Source organism: Ammospiza caudacuta, chromosome 4 (assembly GCF_027887145.1).
Source record: "Ammospiza caudacuta isolate bAmmCau1 chromosome 4, bAmmCau1.pri, whole genome shotgun sequence".
NCBI classification, from domain to species: domain Eukaryota; kingdom Metazoa; phylum Chordata; class Aves; order Passeriformes; family Passerellidae; genus Ammospiza; species Ammospiza caudacuta.
In genome coordinates, this window is record NC_080596.1 from 60,312,910 (window position 1) to 60,339,736 (window position 26,827).

The window sequence follows — 26,827 nt, forward strand, 5'->3', positions numbered from 1 at the left end:
TTTTCAAGACAGGACAAGGGCAACACACTCTTTGTAGATTAATACTGCCTACTGGAATTGCTGAATGATCTATTTATTACTGTTCTTGTTGGAGAAAAAGAAAAGACTTTTTAGGACATCATTGACATAATAGGTTTCTTTTTTTCCTTATTTATATTTACCTTCACAAAAGTTAGATGCCCTTTACATATTATTACAATAAAATAAAGGTATTTGTAACTGGATCAGAAGGAAAGATACAAAAGAGCTGTGCATTCAGGCAACTTTTGGGTTATAATTGTTAAGTGAGGAAGTTAGTTACACCTTTATTTCCAGGGAATGTAACAGTAATAGACATAGGTTAGACTAACTTTCTAACTATACCTTCTAACACTGCACTTGCTTCTTCCTGTTAAAAAAAAAGGAACTCTGTGCCACACAGATCTAAATCCTGTCTTTCTGAAGGCTGACAAATAGAAATGAACCCAACAGTGGAGAACATGGGAAGTAACTCATTTTCACCCATGGACTTCTCATGCAGAACACAAAATAGGCACTACACATTTTCTAGCTTCAAAGTGGCAGTGAAGTCTATATACAAACACTCACCCCATTGGCAGCTACAGCCATCAGTCACAATGACACACCCAGGCTACCCAAAGACAAGCTCTGTACAAACAGGAGACAGTGTTCCATCCAGAGCTGTAGCTCCGGCTCCTGCCACAACCAGCAGCCAGCCTGAACCGACTACTTCCCCTCCAAAGGCCCTAAAGGGGCCATGGGAAGACAGCAAAGCACAGCTCAGAAAAGCTCTGTATTTTTAGCACTGCTGGCCATCAGCAGAGGCTGCAGATGTGGATGTGGCACAGGAGACAGCAGCTCCCCACACTGCACAGATTCCATACAGAACAGGAGGAGCAGCTCCCCACACTGCACAGATTCCATAGAGAACAGGAGGAGCAGCTCCCCACACTGCACAGATTCCATAGAGAACAGGAGGAGCAGCTCCCCATGCTGCACAGATTCCATACAGAACAGGAGGAGCAGCTCCCCACACTGCACAGATTCCATCCAGGACAGGAGGAGCAGCTCCCCACACTGCACAGATTCCATCCAGGACAGGAGGAGCAGCTCCCCACACTGCACAGATTCCATACAGAACAGGAGGAGCAGCTCCCCACACTGCACAGATTCCATACAGAACAGGAGGAGCAGCTCCCCACACTGCACAGATTCCATACAGGACAGGAGGAGCAGCTCCCCACACTGCACAGATTCCACACAGGACAGGAGGAGCAGCTCCCCATGCTGCACAGATTCCATAGAGAACAAGAGGAGCAGCTCCCCACACTGCACAGATTCCATACAGAACAGGAGGAGCAGCTCCCCATGCTGCACAGATTCCATACAGAACAGGAGGAGCAGCTCCCCACACTGCACAGATTCCATCCAGGACAGGAGGAGCAGCTCCCCACACTGCACAGATTCCATACAGAACAGGAGGAGCAGCTCCCCACACTGCACAGATTCCATAGAGAACAGGAGGAGCAGCTCCCCACACTGCACAGATTCCACACAGGACAGGAGGAGCAGCTCCCCATGCTGCACAGATTCCATAGAGAACAGGAGGAGCAGCTCCCCACGCTGCACAGATTCCATCCAGGACAGGAGGAGCAGCTCCCCATGCTGCACAGATTCCATAGAGAACAGGAGGAGCAGCTCCCCATGCTGCACAGATTCCACCCATGCACATGGAATTTGTGCGTGTGAGGAGCTGCTGCCTCCCGTTCCAGGTGCACAAGCACCTCCCCACATCAGCACTCTGGGGATTCTGCTCTGCTCTGGGCCTTTTTTAACCTGGAGAAAAGACACTGCTTATAACAGGAGAGTTCATCACTCTGCTTAAAGCATGGGCTGTAATAAATTATTTCCATATTTCTTGCTGGGCGCTGTTGCTTTGAAACTCCTTTCCATCTAACAGATCTAAGCCAGAAAACAGACTTTGATAAAATCTCTTTACTTCATCAATCAGGATTATAGCTTAAATCAAGTGAAAATTGAATTGAATTATAATTAACCCAATTCAACTTACAAAGTTTTCTCCTATAGTAATATTAAAAGCTTTACTGTTCATCCCATAACAAAGCATCACCTGTGAGCCAAGCAATTTATTTTCCTGTTTCAAGAGCTCATTTTCACTTTATCATGTGCTGCAGAGTGAGCCTCTTCAGTACAACTGATTACAATTGACTGGAACGTTGACCCCCCCACATATAGCCATATCCTAATTATTACAGAAAAAACATTTGGGAAAATTATAATCCCCAAGTTAAAAATCACAGTTATTTTTAGTTATTAAGGAACTACCATTAAAATTTTTAAATATTCCAACATGGACTATCAGCAAATGAGATTATAAAACATTTAGACCTGAATTTTTGATTAAAGATTGCAATTGAAAGGCCTCAAGTGTTATATGTGCTGAATTTTACAAATATTAAAACTTAAAAAAATAAAGATATTCCATTCAGCTCTGATTAGAATTCATATAGTGAAAGCTAAATCTTACAACCCTCATAGGGTCAAAGCACACTTAGAAAGGAAAAAAAAACAACCCAAAGCTTGCTGATTAAAAATTGATTTTGCTATTATAGAAAAGAAAATTAAAATAAATACATTATATAAAAAAAATAAAGAATTTCACTGGGGATGAAAGCTGTAACATGTCTCTAGGATATAGCCAAAATCTGGCTTTCCTCTATATGCCTTATTCTTGTAATATACAAAATCTTGACTGGTCACATGCAAACAAATTCTGTGAAGACAGATCACATGAGAGAGACAACCAAATTATATGCTGGTTACTTCTTGAATTTTAAAAGAATTTCTTTAGAAGAACATTCATTAACAAAACTGGGGGAAGAAAAGTTGCTGCAAATAAATGGTATTACATATACTTCTGCCAAGCTTGAAAAGAGTTTCTAAAAGAAACAGTGGCTGCAAAGCTTAGTTCAGTTCTACAGTCTAATGGGAGAGAAGAGAACTTAACTTCAGTGGTTATTCTTGGTGAAGTTCTGTCATCTGACTTTGTGCATTTTCAAACACCAATTGCAAAAGCAACTAGCATAACCAGTTCTGCTCAAGCAGAATTCCTTAAGAGAACGGATATAAAACATTAATCATGCAAACCTCCATTGCAAATGCACTTCCAGCTTCTCCAAGATTACTCATCCTGACAGCTTCTAAGTTTTAAAACATTTAACTGGATAAAAACTACAAAAAAGCTCTCAGTGACCCAGTAAAGCAACCCAGCCTGAGCATATGCCAGTATGGCTTCTCTATCAGAAGACTAATACATATATTTTCAGCATCAAAAACAGGACAAGCAACATCTTAGCTGCAGTGGTTTTAATTCCTATACTGTTAAATTACAGTATGATGCTATGCTGTATATACACTTGTTGAACAAGAGAGTGCTGTCAGAAGAGCTTTTACAGGGCCTGAGGAAAGGCTCATGTGCTCACAAAGCCTGTCTGAGCATTGTTTTGGTGAGGGGGCACCTAAATCAGGCTGTGCTTTTAGATGCTGCTGAGGCTCAATTGGTGCCTTACAGCACTACTCATGACTCAAAGCCTACCTGTCAAAAATAACTTCAAAAAAGCACCAAATCATTTAGGAAGGATTAGTTACTGTTACCCAAGAGGCACTGCAGACAATTGTTTTAGGCTGCAATTTTGCCAGAAACTTGCTAATGGTTGGATGCCATACCACACTACTAATTTAATAGTGACTGTTTTGTAAGAAATACAATCATTCAAAGCTGTGATGTAAGATAGTTTGGATGCAAAAGAAAAATATTCACAGTACCAGCAACAACCACAAAATGTCAATAAATTATTTACCCACTTAATAAAGAACATGCACTACAACAAAATATACTGCTAAATGTCAGAGTACTGCACTTACTAAACCTCTTCAATTTTGACATCAAAAATCTTTGGCGGACACTTCAGAACAACTAATTGTGTCAAGACAAGATGTAGATAAAGTCTGAATGGTTGAGTACAGTGACAAGTTCAAAAAGCCACCTCAATTTCATCTTAACAGTCTAACTACAGCTAAGAACAGTCACATGACATGTAGATTTCCAGAATGCTTTACCCTGAATTAAGCAGCACCATCCTTCAAATCAGCATTTGCATTTCGCACACAGCAGCTGGTTTTAAAGTTTCACTACATGGTCTCTTTCCATGCAAACATTACTATTCCCACAGTCATCTGAACAAGGAAGTGACTACTGAAATACAGAAAAAGCTCCAAACAAAAAGGCTACATGCAATCCAAAAATCCCAGACCAAGTCAGACTGAAAGAGGCTGTTTTTCTGCCACTGAAAGAGCAGCTCTGTAGCTGGATTTCACAAGATCTTCCCCATTGGAAAGACAAATCATTTGATTCACTAGACAAGAGCTTGGGTTCATCTCTAGTAGAACCAGTTCTCTGAAATGTGGCTTTCAACAATGCTGGAGAAAAGTGAGTTTCACTTAGGTTTTTTATTCTCTTATGACACACTAAGGGAGGCTCTTCATGCCTCATGTACTCAATGTAATGACCAAGTGGAACACATTCTTCTGAACAGCACTGTTGCAACACAAGTAAAATTTCAACAAAGAGCCTTTTCTGGTACTGAAATTGTGTGCAACTCCAACAAACAGGCTGCACAGTCCTATTTACAGATCATAAACTTAACTGGCTTCTTCATTCACCACTAATCCTAACACAGAATTAAACAAATACCTTTTGCATTCTCTTTGGGTCTTTCTGTAAGTTTTCTCCAAGAGGTACTTTTCCAAACAACTTCCATCGCACATCATTTTGTTTTTCAAATCTTGCACTCTGCTTTCTGGTAAACAAATTCCTAAAAAAAAAAAAAGTTTTATTAAGAAAAAGGGTTGATTAATTATAAGAAGAAGGATGAACATTTGCTAACCATATGTATCCTAATGATATATTCCAACTTCTCTTGTGGTTCTGCTGACAGACACTGTTTCCAAGCTTCAAAAGGAACATCATGCAGTATTATCACCATACCAGGCAAAGGATTTTGTTAAATTATAACTTTTAGTAGATAAAAAAAGTTCATTTTCCAACCGTCTAAAAGTGGACACCTTTCTTTAGCATTCCTGGAGATCATTCAGCCTCACTCTTTAAAAAACAATTAAGAACCTCTTGCTGCACAAACATTCTTTACCCACCTGTTACAACACATTACTACCAAAACCAACAAAAAACTTGGAGACATGGTACTCTTTTGCTGTATTTGATCTGCTTTCACAGAAGATTGTTTTTCTAAATAAGCTTAAAAACAGTTATCAAAACACATTAATTCTGAAGTCTCTCTGATATGTCCAATATTTAGCTTTAACACTGTAGGAACAGTTAGAAAGCTAGACACAAACCCACTGAAAATTAGATTAGTTTTATTGACATTGTTAGTTTTTAATCATAAAGAGATTTGCCAGACTTGCATCTTCACACCACAGCTACTTTTCCAAAACTGGACACACAGCACAATCTTCACAATTTTGATAGCACTCAGCTCCTCCAAGAACAGATATTCTCCATGGCATGCCTGCATTATTAAAGTAACCAATTTTCTTTTATCCTACTGTCCAGTTTATCACATATTCAAATATGTCCTAGTTAGTTATGTTATTTACTCACCTCAAGGCAGATTTTTCTGGAAACTGACTATTGTTTTTTTGCTCCCTCATCAAAATAAAAAGTAAATCCACTGAGACAAAAGCATTTTTCCTACTGCAATCAGCAGGCAGCTCCAGCACCTTCAAATCACAGACATTTCCATTCTGACATTTGTGCTTTTCCTTACAGTTACCACCTTAATGCCCTGTGTGTTGGTCCATCAAGTACACATTGTTTTTTACATAAAAAGTGTGATTGTTTGGGAAATAAAACTGTTTTCACATTCTAGAAAAGCTGAATACACATCTGCAACAGGAACAATCTAGGCATTAGAAAGTTGTTTTTCTTGGTCACTTTGTATCAGTTGCCATGAAAAATACCATAGCTATACCAACAGAGATAACATTGCTGGAATACAAGAGATATGTTTCATATGTGGAAAATAATTAAGGTTATAACATCAAAGTGTGCTGAAATATATTATAAAGTTAATAGTATGCACCGCCATCCTTAAATATGCATATATTTATACAAATTATCACATGCTTCTGTATCACAAGGGTACAGTTACCTTGAAATTCAAACCAAGAACAGATTATCATATTAAAAGATAAGGACAAAGTGTTTATGTACAGGAACCATGCAAGTCAATTACATCTGATGCCAAAGCTAAGCTGTAACTGTACCTCTTCAAACCCTTTCACTTAGGCAGAGATTGTAAGGTAACTAAAGCCTGAAAGGATGCTTCAAGCAAGTTCTAAAATGTATCTAAGAATAAAAAAGAAAGCATGGCAAAAATAACATAACAAAATTACTGCATGTGAATAGGATACACAATGCAAGACTGGCCGTTCTTGCAAAAGGTTTTTTTTCAGGTTGTTATTACTGCAGAAGCAAGCAAAATCCAGACTCCAAACCATCTTCAGAGAAAACAAGAACTTGTAGCATCAGGGCCACTGGAAGAGCCCTGTAAGGAGGCACATCTCTGTGACAGCTCTGCGCACATTCAAATCCTTTTGCAAGTAAAAGGCTTTCATCACACTTCACTAGCACCACAATAACACAAAAATTAAAGGCAATTTTCTTTCTATCTCTATCCACATTAGAGGTTCCTAGCACAAGTGTAAGTACAAGCAACAACTCCAGTCTCCTCTGAGGGATTTTAAGAACAGCAGTAGGTCTTTACCCTCAGAGCAGAGTAAAGATGAATTGGAATGATAAATTCTAACAGCTCTCTGCTGCAAGTGCCTGCATAAAATGAACCAAATCTGAAAAGCCAATCTCACACACTTCCTCTCAACTCAATTCCACAATCCTATCTACTTTCCCTTTAGCAGCAGCGTCATAATAAATAATCTGTTCTACAGCTTATCTAGCAGATGGCACTGCACTTGTTCAGCTCACTCTTCTCTATCCCTACATTCTAGGGCACCAGGCATCTCTTCCTCCCTTTGTACTATGTCAGGGACTTACAGTTCACTTCTAATTTAAAATATATATATACTGAACTGAAAGCAGCAGGCATGGTCAATATACAAATTTCATTCTGTACTGTCCCTTTCCTCCACCCTGTGTCTGGGCCTAAATCCCAGTGTTTGGTTGGTGTCCACACTCTTTACAAACTCCAAAAAGGCTCAAAACCCCCCAAAGGCTTAACATTATCAGCAGCCACAAATCAGTAAACCAGATGTAAAAGAGCAAACTACAATTGACTGAGGACACACAGCATTAAACCCTGATCTGCCCCACACTGAAACACAGCAAAGGTAATATATGCCAGGATGGCATGGAAGGAGAAGAAGAGATGTCACTTAATTTTCATCTATTCTGAGAAAACTTAAGGGAAAAAAACCAAAACAAAAACCAACAAACAAAAAAACCCCCACCACAACCAAAAAAGAACTATGGAATGTTCTCTCGTTCAATTTCTTACAGAGCTTTGCAATAAATAAATCAGGACAACACCACAGGGTTCTGATAAAGCCACTACTTAAGATTCCTGAACTGAAAGTAAACCCTTAAAATATGCAACTGCCTTAGGAGGAAGTTGCTGCCATATATATGTCAGAGCAAATAACTCATAGCAAAACCTTTCATTTTTCTGCTGCTACAGCACCAAAAGGAATAATTTTTCTCCTATTTTTGCACAGCTCCCTCGGATTTTCAAGAAAAACACTAAGCCATTTCACTTCTGAGCAAATTCACTTCAAAATATTCCACACTAAAGGTAACTTAAGAAGAGCTTACTAACAGAAAATGCACGTTAACAAGAAGTAAAACTTCTATTTTTGAAAAAACAAAACCCTAAACAAACAGATCTTTACTCTGAAGATGAGCCCAGAAATTCTAGGGTAAAAAATGTCAAAGCTTCATTACAAGTGTTTTAAGATAACAAAACTAAATTTGAGGTCCTGAATGTAAAAAAGTGCTGACATGACTTGAAAGAAAAGATTACATGATCATCATTAGTTCAGTTTCCCTGTCCTCTTCCAAACTATCAGAACACATCATGATGATTTACAACAGGGATAGTAACAAGACCATCTGACATGATGCATGATGTCTGCAGCCTCATTAGTGTGGAGTCATTTCAGTGTCATGGATCACATCTGCATTCCTGTTGTACGTGCCCACTATTTTACACTAAGTATTTGTAGCTGCTTATTTTAGAAAAGCCAAGTACAGAAGTTAAATTGAGATCAAATTTCAGTTAGAAAATTGCTTTTTCACAGTCCCCTACAAACAGTATTTGGCACCAAACAGCTGTTTAACTTTGTTATTTTAATTGAGCTGTGGAGAGGGATTACCTACCTGAAGAGAATTTAATTCTAACTCCAGAGTTAATTTTTACATACAAAGAACATCCTGTGGTACAGGACAGAGATGGAACAATCTTTTGCTTGAGCCAACAGATATTGCATCACCACTCTATACTGATCTGCCCAGCTGCCTTTTCTGTGGGGAAAAAGAGGAAGTTAACACCAAGAGGCAAGTTTAGCAGCGTCAGGAAAATCTTATTTTTTAATAAAACTTAAGAAACAATTCCATTTTGGTTCTCTAAGCACTGCTCAAATCAACTTACAAAATAGCTAGTACATGCTAATACATGTACTGCACATGTGTATATTGCTACTCTTTAAGTAGCCTTGTATGCTATCGTGATCAGGCTGAAGCCTCAATCAAATTTTAAAAATGTGTTTCTAAAGATATTAGAACAACATCAACAAGTAATCAAGTCAAACCTATCCATACTGCATCTGTTGGAGCATTTTCAAGCTTTTGCTTTTTTAAAAAAAGCATCACCACTGAAGAAAGTTTATCTAGTTCTGTCCAATTTTCTTTCCAAAAAGACAGGAGGTCTGCAACACAACTGCCAGCAATTACTGCTGCATGAGGAGTTGAGAGCAGCAGCTCCACAAGCACTCAGATACTCATTTTTTCCACATTTCAGCTGTGCTTTGCTCCATGCAAGGCCAGTCACTTCTGTGAAGTCACCTCCTAAGAGGTTACTCCCTTCCACCACATCCCCCTCTTCAGTACTCAAACCTATCCACTAAAGCAGCAGAGACAGTGCTGCCATGGCTGCCATGGCTTCCATTGCCAATTTACTCCAAGTCTTGAAGTCACTGCAAAGCTCCTTCCTGAAAAGTCTCGAAGTCTTCTCAAGCCAGGCAGGCCCAACACGGAGCCAATTCAGATACCTCTGAAGTTTGGTACCACCAGAGTCAAGGAACTGTTTCTCTGGCACATGTCACTGAAACAACAGGAAAAAAGGATGAGCTCCCACAGGAGCTGTCAGAGGGGAGCTGAGCAAGGCAGGCACACACACACACCCCCCTCTGGACTTCAGGCAACACACAGTAGCTTTTTACCAGAATGCCCAAGATAACCAGTTTACTGAAACAAAAGGGTAGAGGAGCTTAGGATTTAGGAGTTTTTACAACCAGAGCATCTGGGTTATTCAGAAAATCTGAATTTCAACTTCACTGATGTGACTGTTTTGCCAGGGCTCCTTAGATGAAGCTCTGCAGTACTTGAACTACTGGCATGCAGCACAGAATCACAACTGCAGGCAATAGAAAAGTGAGATGGCAAATGCTGCTCTGTGATAGACTTACACTGACCTAGCACAGAGATTACATTTCCAAGTAAAGGGGTTCCTTACTCTTAAAAAGATGGTTGGTGTACAGAAACACGTATGAAAATTGTCTAGAAATTGACCCAGCTCATGCAAACTGCAATTTCTAATCTGCATTTAACCAACAATGATTTCCAAATACAAGTAAATTTTTGTTACATGTTTTAAAAATACACACATCTCCAGTTCTCAAGATGCATGCTCCAAATTTTGTCTTTCAATTAAGATTATTTTCAGAAGGCAAAACAAGTGGAATAGGCATGCAAATTAACTACTGGAAGGACTTACCAGTCTCATGAGCAAAACACATGTAAAATAAGGACAGTGGAGAAAGTTCAAAAGGTTCAGTTTTGTAGAACAATTTTATCTCAAAAGACAATTTTTCAAATGAGTATCAGACTGGCATGTGTTCTTAAGAAGCAAGAAAGAAACAGAGGCAAGTCAGAGTTCATTTCAGCTGCTCCTGAAAGAAGACCCTGAGATTCCCCTGATAACTCTAAACTACACAAGGAGAGAGCACCAAGGTGGTGAACCCCCCAGCCAGGCTGAGGCTCAGGTCCATGTATATTGAGATAAGTAAGCAGATATGAATCAGAAGAACCATTATCATAAGGTAAACCCACACTGAGCACACAGGCACTGTGAGACATGTCTCCACAGACATTACTGCACAAGGCATCCAGAAAGCTACACTGAAACAAGACATTTTAAATAACATACAGCACCTATTAAGCTAAAAATACAGTAAGTTAAATTTTATTAAATACTGCTGCATTGTCAGCAAAAATGTCCAGTCACCTTATCTGATGTGGTACTAATTTAATTAACACTAACTAGGAAACATTCCTAACAACATAATTTTATTCTCATCTCAAATGACTCTTTCTATTCTGTACTAATCATAACTTTTGCAACTTATCAATAAAAGAAGAAAAATTCTCACCTCTAGATGTTTCTAATCTGCTCACTTAAACAATTTCCAGAGACTGAGAAAATAAATCCTGAAAAATCAGCAACATATTCTATCAAAGAAATTTTTGTTACCTGATTAGTGGAGGAACAAAACTGACACATAAATCATGATGACTGGAGACTGATGGAGTTGAGAAGGCACAGTTGTCAGGAGACCCACCAAAGTCTCCTGAAATGGCCTAAATCTACATCCTCCAAAGGGAAAAGCAACTGGTACCCATGACCCAGTAATGCTGGTTTCTAGAAATAATTCACTAGATGCAGTTCTAACATACCCTCCTCTCAAACCCAGATCACCTCTCAGTCAACCTATACATCAACACAACCAAGAGACAGAATACCATCAAAAAAGTTCAAGTACATTGGCTCCTGCCAAGAACCTCCATAAACAAGTCAGAAGTTATGCTTTGAATAAGATTCCAGAATTACATACAAAAGCAGGATTTGCAGAAGTTTGTCTCTGCAAGATTGCCAAAGGTCAGACTAAAGGAAGAATAATGCTTGGTTTATGGATAAACAAACCAACAGAAATAAAGTCAAAGCTGACCTGCCTATGAGGGAGGTAACTAATCACAGAACAATGTTTTATAAATTCCTACCACACTTTATAAACTAAGTTTTCCAATCACTAACATTCCAGTACCTTCAGTAAGAATCAAAAACAATAACACTTTACAGTGTAACAGACACCTGCAGGTCTGGGAAAAAAAAGACCTTCGCAGTTGAGAGAAGCAGTAATACAATATAAGTTAGCAGTATAGGATAACTGATAGCTTGCAATAGGATAACTTGGAAATTTCTCTAGATTTCTGGGGAAAATAGCAGGGTTTAATAATCTAATAGTTATAAAATAATTTAATATTTATCAAAACTACAGTATTCTGCATGTATCTTTCTTCTTACAGGTTTCCCTCATTTTACAGGGGAACACAGCTGACTGCTCTGAAGTATCCAAGCCATGCAAAGATAAATCAGGCAGTAACCTGGAGAGTTCAGCTTTAGAACTGGCTGCAGCAAGCCAGGAACTATTTTGCACATGGATAACACACAGTGCTGGTCCACCATGCAAATACTGAAGAATTCTCAGAAACTGGAGTTTCAGCAAGTAAGGACTGTCACACAAAATCAACACTCAGGTCCAGCTTCCAACTAATATATTAGCATCAACCAGCTATAATTAATGATCCTTTTCTAGCTGGCCAAATTCCCAGTTATTCTCATATTACCAGAGTAATTGAAATTCCATTCCTAAAATTTGAAAGTAGATTTCTTCATTGATTTGCAGCACTATTACCACATAAATAAAAAAACAGAATACCTAAAAATGCCATCCTAAGCAAAAAGCTGAACCCAAGTAAACTCTAAGACCTTGCAGCAATAGAAATTAAATATGGACCTGTCTGCATTAAGATCAAAAGCAAAAAGTGAATAAAAGCTCTGCCTAGTACCTACAAGACCATATGTGTGTCTGGTGTGGGGCTCCTGTACTACAACAAAGAATTAAAAGCTGGAGGAAGCCCAATGGATGGCCACTGTGATGGCCAGGTGTTGAGGCCTGCACCACACAGGCAGGGATGCTGACAAAGGTGTTTCCATTCAGCCTGGATGACAATCCTCAGAGGTGCAATGAGGGAAAAACCCCAATGAGGAAAAAACCCCAAGCTGCTGCAAGGCATGTTTCAAATGGATAAAAGGAGAGGAAAAAAACCCACAGTGGCAGAATACAAACCCTGAACTGTGCAGCCCAGGGAGGTGAGCTCCAAGCTGGGATGCACTCACAGCTGCTCAGGGTCCCGAGGAATGTGCTCTGGTGCTGAAGCCGGCCCTGCACTGAGCAGGAGCTTGGGAACAGCTCCAGAAACCCCCCTGAGCTCAGCTGCTCTGGATTCCACACTCACAGGAGGCTCCTGCTCACCAAGGGGAGTCCTGCTTCTTGTCCTACCTCCAACTGCTGCCAAGTTCTTGTGTTTGTTCTGTCAGCTCCAAAGTGAAAATGACCCTAATACTTACTGAACGGGTTTTTTTATTATTATTAATCTTAAGATATGGCTGGAGAACTTTGGAGGCATTTAATGACTAAAAAGAGAGACTTAACACAAATAAGGAATGGATTCAGAAAATTTATGGTTTCCATGTACCAGTTCTGTCAATAAAACTCTATGTAAGGATAAAAACTTCTACAGACTGTTTCTTGTTTGAGCCTTTTAAAATGTGCTTAAAACCAAAGTTAATATTGACTCCAACTCTTCCAGATTATGTAACACAGGAAGGGATACTGTGTAAATCAAAACATCAAGGAGCAAAAATTATATTTATTCCATTTCATTTCATCTTGCTCACTGCATTTTTCAGGAGAGAAAAAGTCAGTGGAACAATAAATAGTACTTTGATCAGATGGAGAGATAGAGCATCACACAGCAGTAATTGTGCTGATATTCTCCATTCCTCATGTCATCTACTTCTCATAGCTCCTTTTAACAAAGGAAAACACCAGTAAAGCTCTTGCAAATTAAATGAAGATACAAAGACCATCTAACCCACCCATTCATTAAACCTTCATAGAGACAGTGAATCAGAACGAAACCAGAGTTTAACTTCATTAATCTGAATTAGCTCCTAAAGTCTCACGCACATCTGTGAGAAACTTTTGTAGTTCTCACTTTCTATTCCAAAGCAAGTGTGTGCAGTGCTGTACTGGGTTTGCATGCCAAAGTTTTGGTAGTGGGGAACTACAGGAGTGGCTGCTGTGAAAAGCACTCAGAGGCTTCCCCCCATGCCCAACAGAGCCAATGCCAGCTGGCTCCAGGACAAACCTGCCATTGGTCAAGGCTGACTCCAATAGGGACAATGGTAGCTTCCCTGGCATAGCAGTTCAGAGGGGAAAAAACCTGCTGCACAACAGCAGCAGCAGCCAAAAGAGAGGAGTGAGACTGTGTGAGAGGAACAGCCCTGCAGACACCAAGGTCAGTGCACAAGGAGGGCCAGGAGGTGCTCCAAGTGCCAGAGCAGAGGTTCCCCTGCAGCCCCTGGAGCAGCCCATGGTGAGGCAGCTGGGCCCCGCAGCCCATGGAGGCCCAGGATGGAGCAGAGATTCACCTGCAGCCCATGGAGGCCCAGGGTGGAGCAGAGATCCACCCATGGAGGTGGATGGAGCAGAGATTCACCTGCAGCCCATGGAGGCCCAGGGTGGAGCACAGATCCACCCATGGAGGTGGATGGAGCAGAGATTCACCTGCAGCCCATGGAGGCCCAGGGTGGAGCAGAGACCCACCTGCAGCCCATGGAAGCCCAGGGTGGAACAGAGACCCACCTGCAGCCCATGGAAGCCCAGGGTGGAGCAGAGACCCACCTGCAGCCCATGGAGGTCCAGGATGGAGCACAGATCCACCTGCAGCCCATGGAGGCCCAGGATGGAGCACAGATCCACCTGCAGCCCATGGAAGCCCAGGGTGGAGCAGAGATCCACCTGCAGCCCATGGAGGCCCAGGATGGAGCACAGATCCATCGGCAGCCCATGGAGGACCCCACGTGCCTCAAGGACGCTGACCCTGTTAGAACTGGAGCAGGCTCATGGCAGAATGTGTGGCCCCTTGGAATGAGGAGCTCCTGTTGGAGCAGGTTTGCTGGCAGGACCTGTGACCCCAGAAAGGAAGGGAGGGTGGGGGAAGCATTACAGCTCAATGCTGCAAGAAACATTCAACACCCATCCATGTTAGAAATTGCATTCACCAGCCAGTATCAGACTTCTGAAATGCTTCCCTCCAGCCACTAGAAAAGAAACATGCACGTGTCACCTGCTTTGAAGTAATAACTAGACCACGCTAAGTCCTCACTTACTGCATAGCTTTGTAGTTACTAAAAATACCTCCAAAACTCAAATTGTCATTGAGCAGATTTTCATTTAGTTTCTATAATGAACAAATAAGTTCAACAAGCCTCTTTGTTTAAAGTCTTGTTTGTGTAAAACTGTTTCCAGTTACTCAACAGCAAAACTAAGATATTAATCTACTACTCTTTATACTAAAGAGCCACATCTCAAAATTTAGTGAAAAGTTTAAGGTAGAACAAAAAGAACTGCAATTGTAAAGAGTTACATTATCCCACACAAAAAGGGAAAATAAGGATTGCAATTAATTTAGACAGTTTCAGTTCAACACCTAGTGGAGAACAGGCCACATGACAAACTTCAAAACTTCATTCTCTGAATAAGACAGGAATTCTGAAAATTGTTTCATACAATTTTCAACCTTTTTCAAAAACAAAGGCTGTTACCTTTGTAGAATTCCAACTTTTCACCTGTGCAAGATTTGCTTTGAGAGAGAAAGTTTATTTCAGAAAATTCTGCTAATTTCTTCTGTTCCACACAGAGCTGTGGTAGTAAACGCAGGTGAGGAGAGGACTTTAAGTCTGTCAGTTCCAGGAGAGAGAGTGGCTTTCAAAGAAGAACTATCCAAAACCACACTTTGGAAGCACCTTTCAGATGAGCATACCTGAATGCCTCACAGGCTGCTGAAAGACTGCTGCCAGCACCCTGTGTTAAGCAGATCCTCAGTGCCCATGCTGTTCCCACACTGCAGCATGAGCTGGTTTGCCCTCCTCTCTTCCCAGCCCTTTTAGCCGCCTGCTGTTGGCAACAATTTGCTAGAAAGGCACCCAGGGAAAGCAGCAGGGAAGGACAGAACTGCCACTCAGCTACTCCCTTCCCTCCAACAGGGCAGGGAACCCTGTGGGGCAACTGCAGCACCTGGGAGCCCAGCCCACAGCAGGGCAGGGCAGCAGCTGTGCTGGGTGGCCCTGCAGGCTCCCTGATCACAGGCTGGAGTCCTTCCCCACCAGCTTCTGGACAGCTGCACCTGCAGCTCACTTTGGCTTTGCTCATTTGTGGTTAGAAGCAGTGACTTCTGTCTGCCCCCACAGTGCATCCAGCTCTGTCTGTTCCTCTGCCTACACACTTGAGTCCTGCTCTCAGCCTCTCCTCCTGAACAGCCAATACTCTAACAGGCTTCATTGAAAAGAAACTTCCATAGAAAAGAGGACAGCATCATAACGAATATCTCAGATTAGTCAACTACAATTATTATCACAATTTTCCTTCCCTCCTGTGGTCAGTGAATTCCCATTTTTGTAGACATGAAAGTGGGAAATCAGCACTACAATGCTCCTTGTCATTCCACCTTCCTTTTAATAGCAAAATTACAGAAGTACAATAAGCTGTCCTCTCATTAAAAGCAACAAACTGCAATTATCCATTAACACATGACTGAATTTTGCCATTGATGGACCTAATTCCTAAATTCAGAACTCCAAATTATGTGTGACCAGTAATCTCAAAACATGGGTGTACATATGCGATATAAACATATTAAATTCACGTGATTTCAGACTTAAAACACTTACTGAAAGCAGTAGCTACTATTTTGAAATTTAAGACCTTTTTCTTATCAGATTACAAGTAAGGTCACAGGTACATTTCTACATATGGTGTAGGATGCCAATCTTGCTCCAGAAGCTTTCTTCCAGAAATGCAGAGATTCTTTGCAAATAGTAAAATGTAATGTTGTTCTTAAAGCCCTTTATTTCATGTGCAGTCCCTATGCTCCTTACAGGCTTCCTGACATCCAAATACTTAGAACATTAAGATTTAAAACTTCTGGGAGTAGCCTGAAAAGAAAGAAGATAGAGATTCTTGGGAAAACAGACAATATCCATGGCAGTGGACTAAGTAAAGACTTAGGCTGCTTGTAATCCATTAAAATGAAACAAACTGCATGGCTTATTATTTACACAGAGTGACCCCTTTATGGTCACTCTCCATGTAAGCACAGAAATCCTCATTCTCAGTCTCCAAAATGAAAATTGCAAATGATAAATGAAAAGAGAAACTTCTGCAGTAAGATCACTACAGTCCTGGTTCAGCAAAGCTGTTTAAGATGCACACATTTAAAAAGTTTCAGCAGTACTGTACAGAAGTAAAGTCCAAAGGTAAAACTCATTAACCCACACTACTCTGGGTCAATAAGGCAAAGCAGCAGACAAGCCACCAACTCTTTAGTCTCCCACCCAGTTATTTGCTCACACTAGTTTTCAACCCAAGTTCCTGCATATATTCAAATGAAGGAAATTAATTCCAACTCAGGATTATGTAAAAGACCTCTGGGCTTTTAAAGCTGATACAAGTGACACTTGAAAACAACTAACATGTCAGGGTTTTTTGTCAACAGTCAGCATTAGAGCTTCTTTCAGAAGCAGTAATTCATTTCCATATGCCAACCTTGAGCCTAATGAGAGCACTGTACCTGCGGTGCCTTAAGCTCCTCCAAGAGGAAAGCTGTGTGTAAGCAAGAAAGCAGCCTCCTTCTCCCTTTTGATCTTCCTGGCCACACCCCAAGATGCAGCCTGAGGAAACAAGCAGGCCTTATGGATACTCAAACTGCTGGAGACACAAACTGAGCCACAGAAGCAGGCCAGGAAACTTTCTTCACCACAGTGCTCAAAGAGGCAGGGCAGGAGCACTCCATTCCCAAGTGATCCTGAAGGTGCCAGAACTGAAGGAAATCAGCCAACAGTGCTCCCTTTTCCTTTGATCTCTTCTACAACTCATTTTGTAAATGCAGTCTCAAACCCAAAACCTCATAACACACCACAGAACTGACATGGAATATGCAACCTTGTGCACAGCGCACATGCACACAGTCTCAAAAGGAAAAATGAATGTACAGAGTGCCAAAAAATGACTTTATATTCTAAAGCAACCACTTATCTAAGCATTTTCTTGGTATTGAGAAAGACTTACCCCTGGCTGATATGTAAGTAGCTTAAGCACATGTGACCAAGCACTGGAGGCATCTAATTATTGTCGGTATTATCTCTACAGGCAGCCACATATCTTAACTGACATGTCAAGGCCAAGTTTACTCTGATAAAATCAGAGAACTTAGCACATTCTCAGAGGCCACATGGGGTTCAATACAAGCAGAGGTGCCATTTCAAGAGGCAAGGTTTCTCCCTTTTACCAACTATCAACAACCTGTGCAAAAAATTAAGCTGACTCATCTTTGCTCCCAATGGCTCAAACCTATATCCTATTACCCAGAGAAGCCCTCAAAGAGCTAAACCTGCAGATTAAGGCTGAGTCTGCACTGCAGCCTTACCCCATGACCATCAGGCTGCTGCAAGGCAGTGTACAAAGCACTCAGGTCTCATTAGTCCAAGTTGTACACATGTGTGCCAGCCACTGGCCAAAGCCAAGGCAATTGGGCTTTCTCCTGCCATGGTTCACATTTGGTTTTCTAAAGTGAAGTTTATGCACTCAACCTGTGAGACTGAATCACAACTTTCAGCAGAGTGCAGTGCTAAGAACACACTCCTTTCTGGGACTTTGTTTACACCCACCACTGCAGCACTTGGAACAAACTGCTTTAGGAAGCTCCCTCTCAGCAAGCTGGTCTTCAACAATACTGTTCAAAATGCCTCCTCTTCCTCTCACACTGCACACAAACCCAGGTACACAGCACAGGGTGAGCTGGGTAGGAAGGCCTCTAGAAAGCAGCTACTTTCAAACAAAACACTGCAAGAACCAGGTTCATTTACTTCAGTACTGGTATAAGTCCTGGGAATCCAAGGAGCCCACAGGAGCTCCAGGGAACAGGGACTTTTCAAACCCAGGGATGGCAGATTACAAACACCAACAAAAACTAGCGAGGGCATGTTTTGAAACTGTACAATGCTGAGAGTATAAATATGAATAGTACTCCCTGTGGCACAGAACAACCTCCAAGGCTCCCTGTGTGTTCAATACCTGTGAAACTCACCACCAGGTCTCATGACATGAGCCGGTGCATAAAATATGGGGGTGTGGTGTGCAAGTACAGACAAAAAGTGGGCAGCTCTTGTTTCCAAAACAGAGCAGGAAGTGGATGCCAAAGAGGAGGATATTCAAGGTCAGGTTACAGACTGAGCACCTGGAACTTCAAAGCCGATCCTCTAGTTTGAACTTAATCCTCATATTCTTACAATGACATCACCGAGTGACCAAAATTATCTGCTCCCCATTTAAAAGGCAGTAATGACAGCCTTTGTTTCCTGGCATTCAATGTACCTGCAAAGATTCAGCTGAAAAAGCTCAGTCGAGTGAGTACTACAGTTTCTGCAACACTGGTAAAACCACCAGAGACTACACTAGAACAGAATTTGGACACATGGCTTTGCTGTGTTGGATAAGAAAAGTTGAGAAGTGGTTAAACATCCTACTCTGAGTGGGGTCTAAATGTGCCTGTTCCACCCTGCTCCCTGCCAGGCTGAAGGACAGCATTTGTTTGAGTTAGCAGTTGTGCTACCAGAATGGGTAACAAAAGTTTATGCTTTGAAGTGCTGAGAAGCCTCCTGCTTCAGAATTAAGTCTGGTTCCATGGCAACACACAGACAAGAGTCCACAAAAGCATCAGCACCTCAAACATGACTGATGACTGGAGCTCTGCTGCACAGTACTTTAACCTAAGAATAAAAATCAACAAAGGCTTCAGTCAGCTTAGGTCTAAACAAACTGATTTTCTTAAGCTTTGCAAATAAGGCAGCCCTTCAAAGAATGTTTTCTGCCAATTCTTGATGTATTTTATTAGCCCACTTGTCTCATGCAAAAGAAAAATTGCACGAGAAAAGAGATACTAGCTGAAGCCATGTGCAAAACAGGTTATTTACAGCCAACTCCACTTGATGTCTAAAATTTCTTTCTAGAACAATTTATTTTAAATATATCAAACTTCAGATGATATAACTTAAAAATTAGAAACATTATGAAGGTCTTACATAACTTTAAAAAAAGAACCCACTAGCAAACAGCTCAACTCCTCAAAGCAGATTAGTCCTCTTCCTTATTCCCCACTTCCCTGGGGTATCTGCATTCAGAACCTTATCATTCATACAAAGGACACATTTAGAAACTGCTTTGGGTAGCCAATGCCATCATTTCAACAAGTGGGTGACACAATATCAGATGTTTTTATTCCACACAAAAACTCAGGTATTAAGATATTAAAAAAGCAGTAACTGAGATTTGGAAAGACCAGAGTAGTTGTACCAAGTGTTTGCAAAGTATTTGTATTTTAAGCTTCATACCCTTAGAATGATCAATAAAATACTCCATCATTACTAAATTACTTATGAATCTTCAGATGTCAAAGTTCTTTAACACAGGTATGGATTCGACCTATATTTATCTTCTTATGTGACACGAGATTAAAGACCTTGGCCAAAATCACAAAAGATATCACTGGAGAAGCCACTGTTCAGAAGAAAAAGGACCTTGCTCAGAAATTCTTTTACTGTAACACAGAAAGAATGTTCCAAGATTTAAGAAGCTTCCATACACCATGAACATAACAGAGTAGGATGCAGAGCCTTAGACCCCAGCAATATTTGCCTATTTACTCATAACAGAAAAATTATGTTAATACTGATCTAAATTAAGACACCAAGGCATTATATTTTTCAAAGTACAACATCAAAGAGGACCTTTCTCCTAAGATCTTACATAGTCCACTAAAATATATTGTACGGAAACATTACCTGGCAAAGAAGTTTGTAAAAGGTCCCAGTATTTTCCGTTTACCGTCCACGTCTGTCCCATGACAATACTGCTGCTGGCTCTGGTCAGTGCTGTCTCTAGAGGAATTCAGGGTAACGTCTGAAAAGTGCGCCTCGTCAGTCTCGAGATTCACAATTGCACTTGAACTGCTTGTGACCACAAAGTCCAAAATGTCTTCGTTGCTAACTGATAAAGTTGTTGACAGCTCTGTGCTAAGACTAGACACGCTACAAACGGAGATGTCATCGCTTCTGTTGAGCGTCTTTGAGGTTGGGCTGTACAGTTTGACGGTGTCATAGCCAGTCCTGGGGAAGGTGGAGGATTTGCGCACGGCGTGCTCGTGCTCGGCAGCCGGCGCGTGCGGAGGCACGTACGGCGGCAGCGTGCACGCGCTCTGGAAAGCCCTGTCAGGCACCAGCTCGGGCTCTGACTGCTTTCTCTTCACATTCAACACACTGCAGTGAACAGGCTCTGGATTTCCTATTTCTAGAGTTGGAATACCAGAATCCACTGACTTAAGGCTATGACAATCTTCTATGGACAGCAGGCCAGGTCCATACTCAGGCAATGAGAGATCTCTCGGGGTCCCAGAGTTCAGGTTTTGAAGGCCTTGGATACTGCTGCTCACTCTTGCATCCACAATTCCCACGAAGGTCAAACCATTTAAAGAGTTGGATAAATTTGCATCAGTTGTCTTGGCCCAGCTGGTAACTGGTTAAAAAGAAAGAAAAGATTAGGAGTTTGCAGGAAGGTTGTGGTTTGTTCTCGACTGTTTGTTTTGTAGGGTTGGTTTTTTTTCATGGTTGTTTCTTGGTTTGTTTTTTTAATGCACTCAGTCCTGTCCTAATCTAGGCTTTTAATTAAAAATTATTTGTCTTCTCTTGGACATAATTACTATCCCTTCCCCCAGCATGAACAACCAGGACAATGGCAACTTAAATTAGGCTTCTAGCGAATGTGAAGCATGAAAAGCTTTTCATAAGCAGTTTGTGTGCCCGTGTTTGCTCCTTACACATCTCCTGGGAGTGAAGTTACATACTATAAAACATGCAGTATTTTAATGTTCCCTGTCAATACTGAGGCAAATATATGAGATTTATTTTTATACAGTCATAAATTCATATTTGCTGATGTCAGAGAGCTACAAAACTTGTTTCCTTACACTTAGACCAGATTCATAATTGTTCATTTAAACAGAATTTCTCAGCATTCTTTTGCAAACTATAAAACTGATAATAAAATTGTCCCAGAAGAGAATGCATAAAGTGTCATTGTTGCATGAAGGAAGAGATGCAAACTCTGAACAGCTATAAAGCTATCCATAGAGTCAATGTTTTGACAATATGCACAATGCACTTCATCAGTGCATGTTTAGTAGCAATGACATTTGCAAATACACTGAATTTCCTGCACTCAGGGACTGTGATCCAACATCCATGCTGTCTCCCCAGGGGCTGCCAGCAGGTCAGTTAATCCAGTCAGTGCCCCAATTCCAGTCTGAATCTCAATGACCTGCAAAGCAAGGGCTGTCAAAAAGGAGCTACAGGTTGGAGGCACCGAACTTTAATACATCTGGGACACCAACAGGAATACTGCCCTGGCTTCCAGAACTGCTACTGACCCTTTAAACACTATATGAGCTATATAATGCTATATATTACACAGATCTTTTTCCATATGAGTAGTAAATTGTCTACAGCTCTTCTGAAGTTTGCGATGCAATTACTCTGCAGCAGTTGGCAGAACAAATATGCACATATTGCTTCAATTTCTTCTCTCTGAAACACTCTGGGCTAAGTGTGAATGAGTGAAGAGCACTTATTCCATCTTGCAAACAGACTGCTTTCTAGACAGCTCCTGAAGCCTGGTCTCCTATTCTCTCTCAAGTAGAGCACTCAATTAAAGGTCCTGGTTGTTCTCTAGAAGGTCCTTCCCACATTCTATTTTTAAAAAACAAATACACATGTACCTCAGAAGAAACCCCAAACTTGTCAATTCCCAACGTCGGTGAAAAGTGCTATCTCACAGCAGTTCTAAACCCCTGGTTAAAGTCACCTGAGCCCTGCCAAACACCAGGGTTTGACACACAGTCCATTCTTAGATCTGAGGACATCAATACAGCTTGGCATTGTGATACCAACAGGCAGTGAGTGAGAAAAAACTCATTTCAAACATATCTCACTGGTCCAAACAGAATTTTTTTTTTCCATAAGTTTTCAGTCATGTGGAAAGTTCAGGAACCCAACTGTACTTTGTATGCTACACTAAATCTTTAACTTACTACCCAAACAATATTTGCTAGCAGTTCAATCCACTCCTAAGTACAGGCAAAAGGTGAGGACAGACAGCCTGGATTTTTCATCTTTTAGACCTCTTCAGAACTTTTTAACAACCAACTCTATGCTACCCATCCAAATCAATCAATATACCAGTTGCCTAATCCTCTGCCTAAGCAAGGTTTCAAGTGTATTGTTTTGACTAAAAAGCTTGTGAAGAGGTGTGAAGTCTTCTCTTAAAGAGTTGCTATAGCAACTTTTTTTTTTTCATATTACCATGGTTTGAAAAGTTTACATCCCCTGCAATTAAAGTATGTTTTGAAATAGCTGACACACCAACTGTGTACATTATAAATTCTTTATTCACTAAATTGAAACTCCAAGGGCCAGCAAAAAAACAAACCCTAAACAGCAATTCTTGAATGCAGGCAACAAACTATACTCCAGGAGTCAACAGTGACAGTTCAAGCGTACAAATGAGACAGAACATGGAGCATTAGATGTAATTACTGTTGTATATACTGGAATCTCCTGTTCTCAGACCTTCTTACTTGAATTCACTTATTTTTCTAACATAAGTCTGACTCTGTTCTTCTCCCTATGTTCGCCTTTATTCCTTCATATACTTCACAGTGCTCTTCAAACCCACAGCCCACCCCAGCCCCTTTTGTTACTCTAAAGCATATACACAGATACACTCCAGAACAGGGTAACCAAGGGGTTTGACTTACAAGAATTCAAACTTTGGAATGCACCTAGAAAGTGCAGTCCAGGAAAAAAACCACAAATGTAATCTGTCAGGAACAGCTTTGATGATGTTTGGGTAAACAGTACAAGCATGTTCCCATAATGAATTCCTCCCATGACTGCCTTTACTTCTGCTCAATGATTTTCCCAAGCAGCAGCCAGTCCTTAGCTTAATTGCACTGCTCTTCTCAACCAAGCTTACAAATGGTAAGCACCCAAATGACCTTGGCAGAGGCAGTAACTACAGCAGCTCAAGAGGCCAAATACTGTAAACAAAAGAATTACAAAAAAAAAAGTGAAAATAGCTTCTGTACCCGGTGTGGAATTTTGTTTTAACTTGACTTGGTATTTTTTCAAGCAATAAATGTAACAGGAAAAGATCCTTTAAACGGGCAAGTGAGAAATGCAGAAGTATACAACACTACAGCTTGCTGGAGCAAATTATGCAACAGCAAGTTACAAAGGTTTTACACAGTTCAGCAAAACTGTGGGAGGCTTTGAAGTGTACCCATCAAGGGCTTTAAATGAAAACTTGAGATGCAGTCAGCTCTCAAGGACACACAGGAGAACTCCTTGATTCATTTTGAGTTCAGTTGTTGTAGGATTGTTTTTAAGGACGGAGTGATATTTATACTCTGTTTTAGCTGCCTCATTGGTAAGTGCAAAATCTGACAATTGATGTCAAATATTCTGTCATGTACTCCAATGCTAACTTCTTTCCATAAAGCATTTATTAACATAACCATGTGGAAACATTATCATCTGAGTACCATACACTACTGAGAAATAGTATGCAATTTTGTCTGCACAAGATTCATAATTCCCATTGTTTATTTAAATATATTACGATGGAAATAAAATCAATATTTGTAAAGTCTTAATATCCTATGTCTTATCGAGAACATGATCTCATAAGAGGGAACATCCCACAGGAAATAACAAGGAAAAGGGAGTTAGGAAAACACAGCCAAGGTCACAAGTGGCAATGAGAGAGCAGGTAGATGCTATTTACTCATTAACACTTCCAACTGAAGTGCTAAGGAGCACATGATAAAGACAGTTTTGTAGCCAGGTTCAAAATTAACATCAGGACACAACTATTCACACAAAGGGCAGCTAACCTGTGCAACTCTGTCACAACACTGTGGATGCAAGAAATTTACATCTAAGTTTGGGAATACAAAATCACTGATGATTCCTAAGCAAAGCAAAACTCAGAGAGGCTCTAAACCGCAAGTATCAGAACTTCAAGAAAACATCAACATACATCAGTTCTGCTTTCAGACTCTCCCCTAGGTACATTTTTTTCTGACAGGTGGAGTTTCCATCTGTCTCAGTAGGTCTGTCTGTACGGCCTCACATTCCCCAGATTCTGATCACAGCATGCAAGAAGGCATGTTCTGACAATAACCAGAGGGCTTTAAAACACATTTTGGCTTTGCATATCACTCAACCATACAGAGGGACAAGTCATATTTGATTATAATTTCTAAGATCTACAATAAAATGGCTTTTTAACCCACTTTGATATCAAAGTTAAATATAACAGCAATGCCAAACCATTAGAGTAAAACAAAACCAGAAAGATGCAAACTCAAGGCCCATTATTCCAAGTTTGCTGGGAGTTATGATGCAGTTTAGGCACGCAACAAGGGTAAGACAATAATTTGCAAAAGAAGGCTTTATATTTTCCTGCCTCACAGGGATGAGAAGAGGAATGATTGCATACACAGCTCAGTTCTCTAAGAGTTAACATCACACAATACCTCTTCAACACTTACTTCCGCTAGGACTTTTTCTCCAACTTTTAAGAACAAGGAATTTCTTCAATTACAAAGTTGCAACTTTTTTTCTTCTTAAAGATATATTTTTTTAATTAATGACTTATATTCTCCATGTTTTTGTTATTATTTTTGTTGCATGTACCAAGAAACATATTGCTGTTATCAAGGGCAGCTTTGAGTGACCTTGGTGCACAAGAGCATCAAACTCAGTTTTGTTTATTAAAGATTTCTTTGTTCCATTTGTGTGCACGTTCTAACAGCCACAGCACTGCCAACAGTGAAGAACTCCTGAAACTAGAAAAAGTCTGTCCTTCAACTAAACATGGGATACTGCAATTAAGGTTACCTATAAAAGTACTGCCAAAACATTACCGGCAAAAAGAAAAGAAACTAGTGGGGATTTTTTTTTTGTTTTAATTAAGATGACTATTATCTAACTCTCAGCTGGTGACCTTTTAAAAGTGTGAGCTTTACAAAGCCGGCTTCTGAGCGGAGTGCTCGGAGAGTAATCATAAGTAAGCCATTCCCCGCTTTCCGACTGTTTCTGCTCAGTCAGACGGGCAACACAAACAAGTTACAGTGCTCTGCTAAAGCCTCTGCTCCAGGAGCGCTTTACCCTCCCCGCACCATTGTTACTGAAAACTCTCTGAGCCACATTAAATTAGCAGCAACGTCAGAAGAACTTCAGCTGCTGTGAGATGTAGTTTTGTTTGGTCTTTGGGAATTGCTTGGGAAACCTCGACTAGAAGAGAGGCAGCGAGATGAAAGTTGCTTCCTTCTCACGGGCTCAACCCGACTCGCTCTGCGAAGGTTCCGAGCTAGCGGCCTTCGCTTACAAACAACCCAAAGAAACTGAAACAACCGAAAAAAAAAAAGCCACAACTAAAGCCTTGAGGAAGCAGCGCTCACTCTTCTCTGCGGTCTTCAACCCACTCGGTGAACACTCCGAGGGCTCAGCTCACCTGCTCCTCTTAACTTTTTTACGTGGCCGCGGCCGGGTTAAGTCAGCCCGGCAGCCAGCGCGGCCCCTCGGGGCTGAGGCTGCTCGCTCCCGCCCGCCCGCCCCGCTCGGCCCCGGGCTCTGCCCCTCGCACCAACAGGTACGGCCAGCACCCCCGGCACCGGCGAGCAGGAACAGCCCCGAGGAGCCCGGACGCCTCACCGGGGTAGCGCTGCCCTCCGTCGCTCTCGTCACGCTGGGCCATGCCCGACGCGCCCCACAGCCGCTACTGCGGGACTAGGAGGCGGCCGGCGGCTGCGGCGGGCACTCCATGTCGCTGCTCTCCGGTCCCCGCGGAGCAGCGCCGGGTTCAGCGCGGCTGAGGCGGAGCAGCCGCCCCTCGCCGGCGGCCCCCTCGGCGTAGCGTGGGGCCTCCCATGGCGGCGGCGCACACCTGGCTGCGGGACAGGTGCCGGGCTCCTCCGGCGATGCTCCAACCCCCGCAGCCCGGACTCCTCCCGCCCCGCCTCCGCTCCCCTTGCCCGGCGCGCCGGGGAAGCCCCGCCCTCCGGGGAAGGGAACGCCTGCGCGCAGGGGGGCGAGGGGCGGCCGCCGCCGGGCGCCATTTTAAATCGCCTCAGCGCCCGTGGCGGGCTGGCTGGTGGTGCCCGCCCGGCTCGGCAGTGGAGGCGCCCCGGGAGCGGGGC

At 41.7% G+C, this 26,827-nt stretch overlaps 1 protein-coding gene across 1 annotated transcript in view; it reads right to left on the reverse strand.

The window, feature by feature from the left end:
* Positions 1 to 26,504, reverse strand: part of TBC1D14 (TBC1 domain family member 14) — a 64,395-nt gene extending 37,891 nt beyond the window's left edge. Inside the window, exons 1-3 of the mRNA XM_058803326.1 lie at positions 26,343 to 26,504; positions 20,355 to 21,084; positions 4,775 to 4,895 (exon numbers count right to left, since the gene is read on the reverse strand). Coding sequence (XP_058659309.1) covers positions 4,775 to 4,895; positions 20,355 to 21,084; positions 26,343 to 26,385 — 894 coding nt within the window. The 5' untranslated portion in view covers positions 26,386 to 26,504. The remainder of the gene's footprint in view (positions 1 to 4,774; positions 4,896 to 20,354; positions 21,085 to 26,342) is intronic.
* Positions 26,505 to 26,827: the final 323 nt, after the last annotated feature.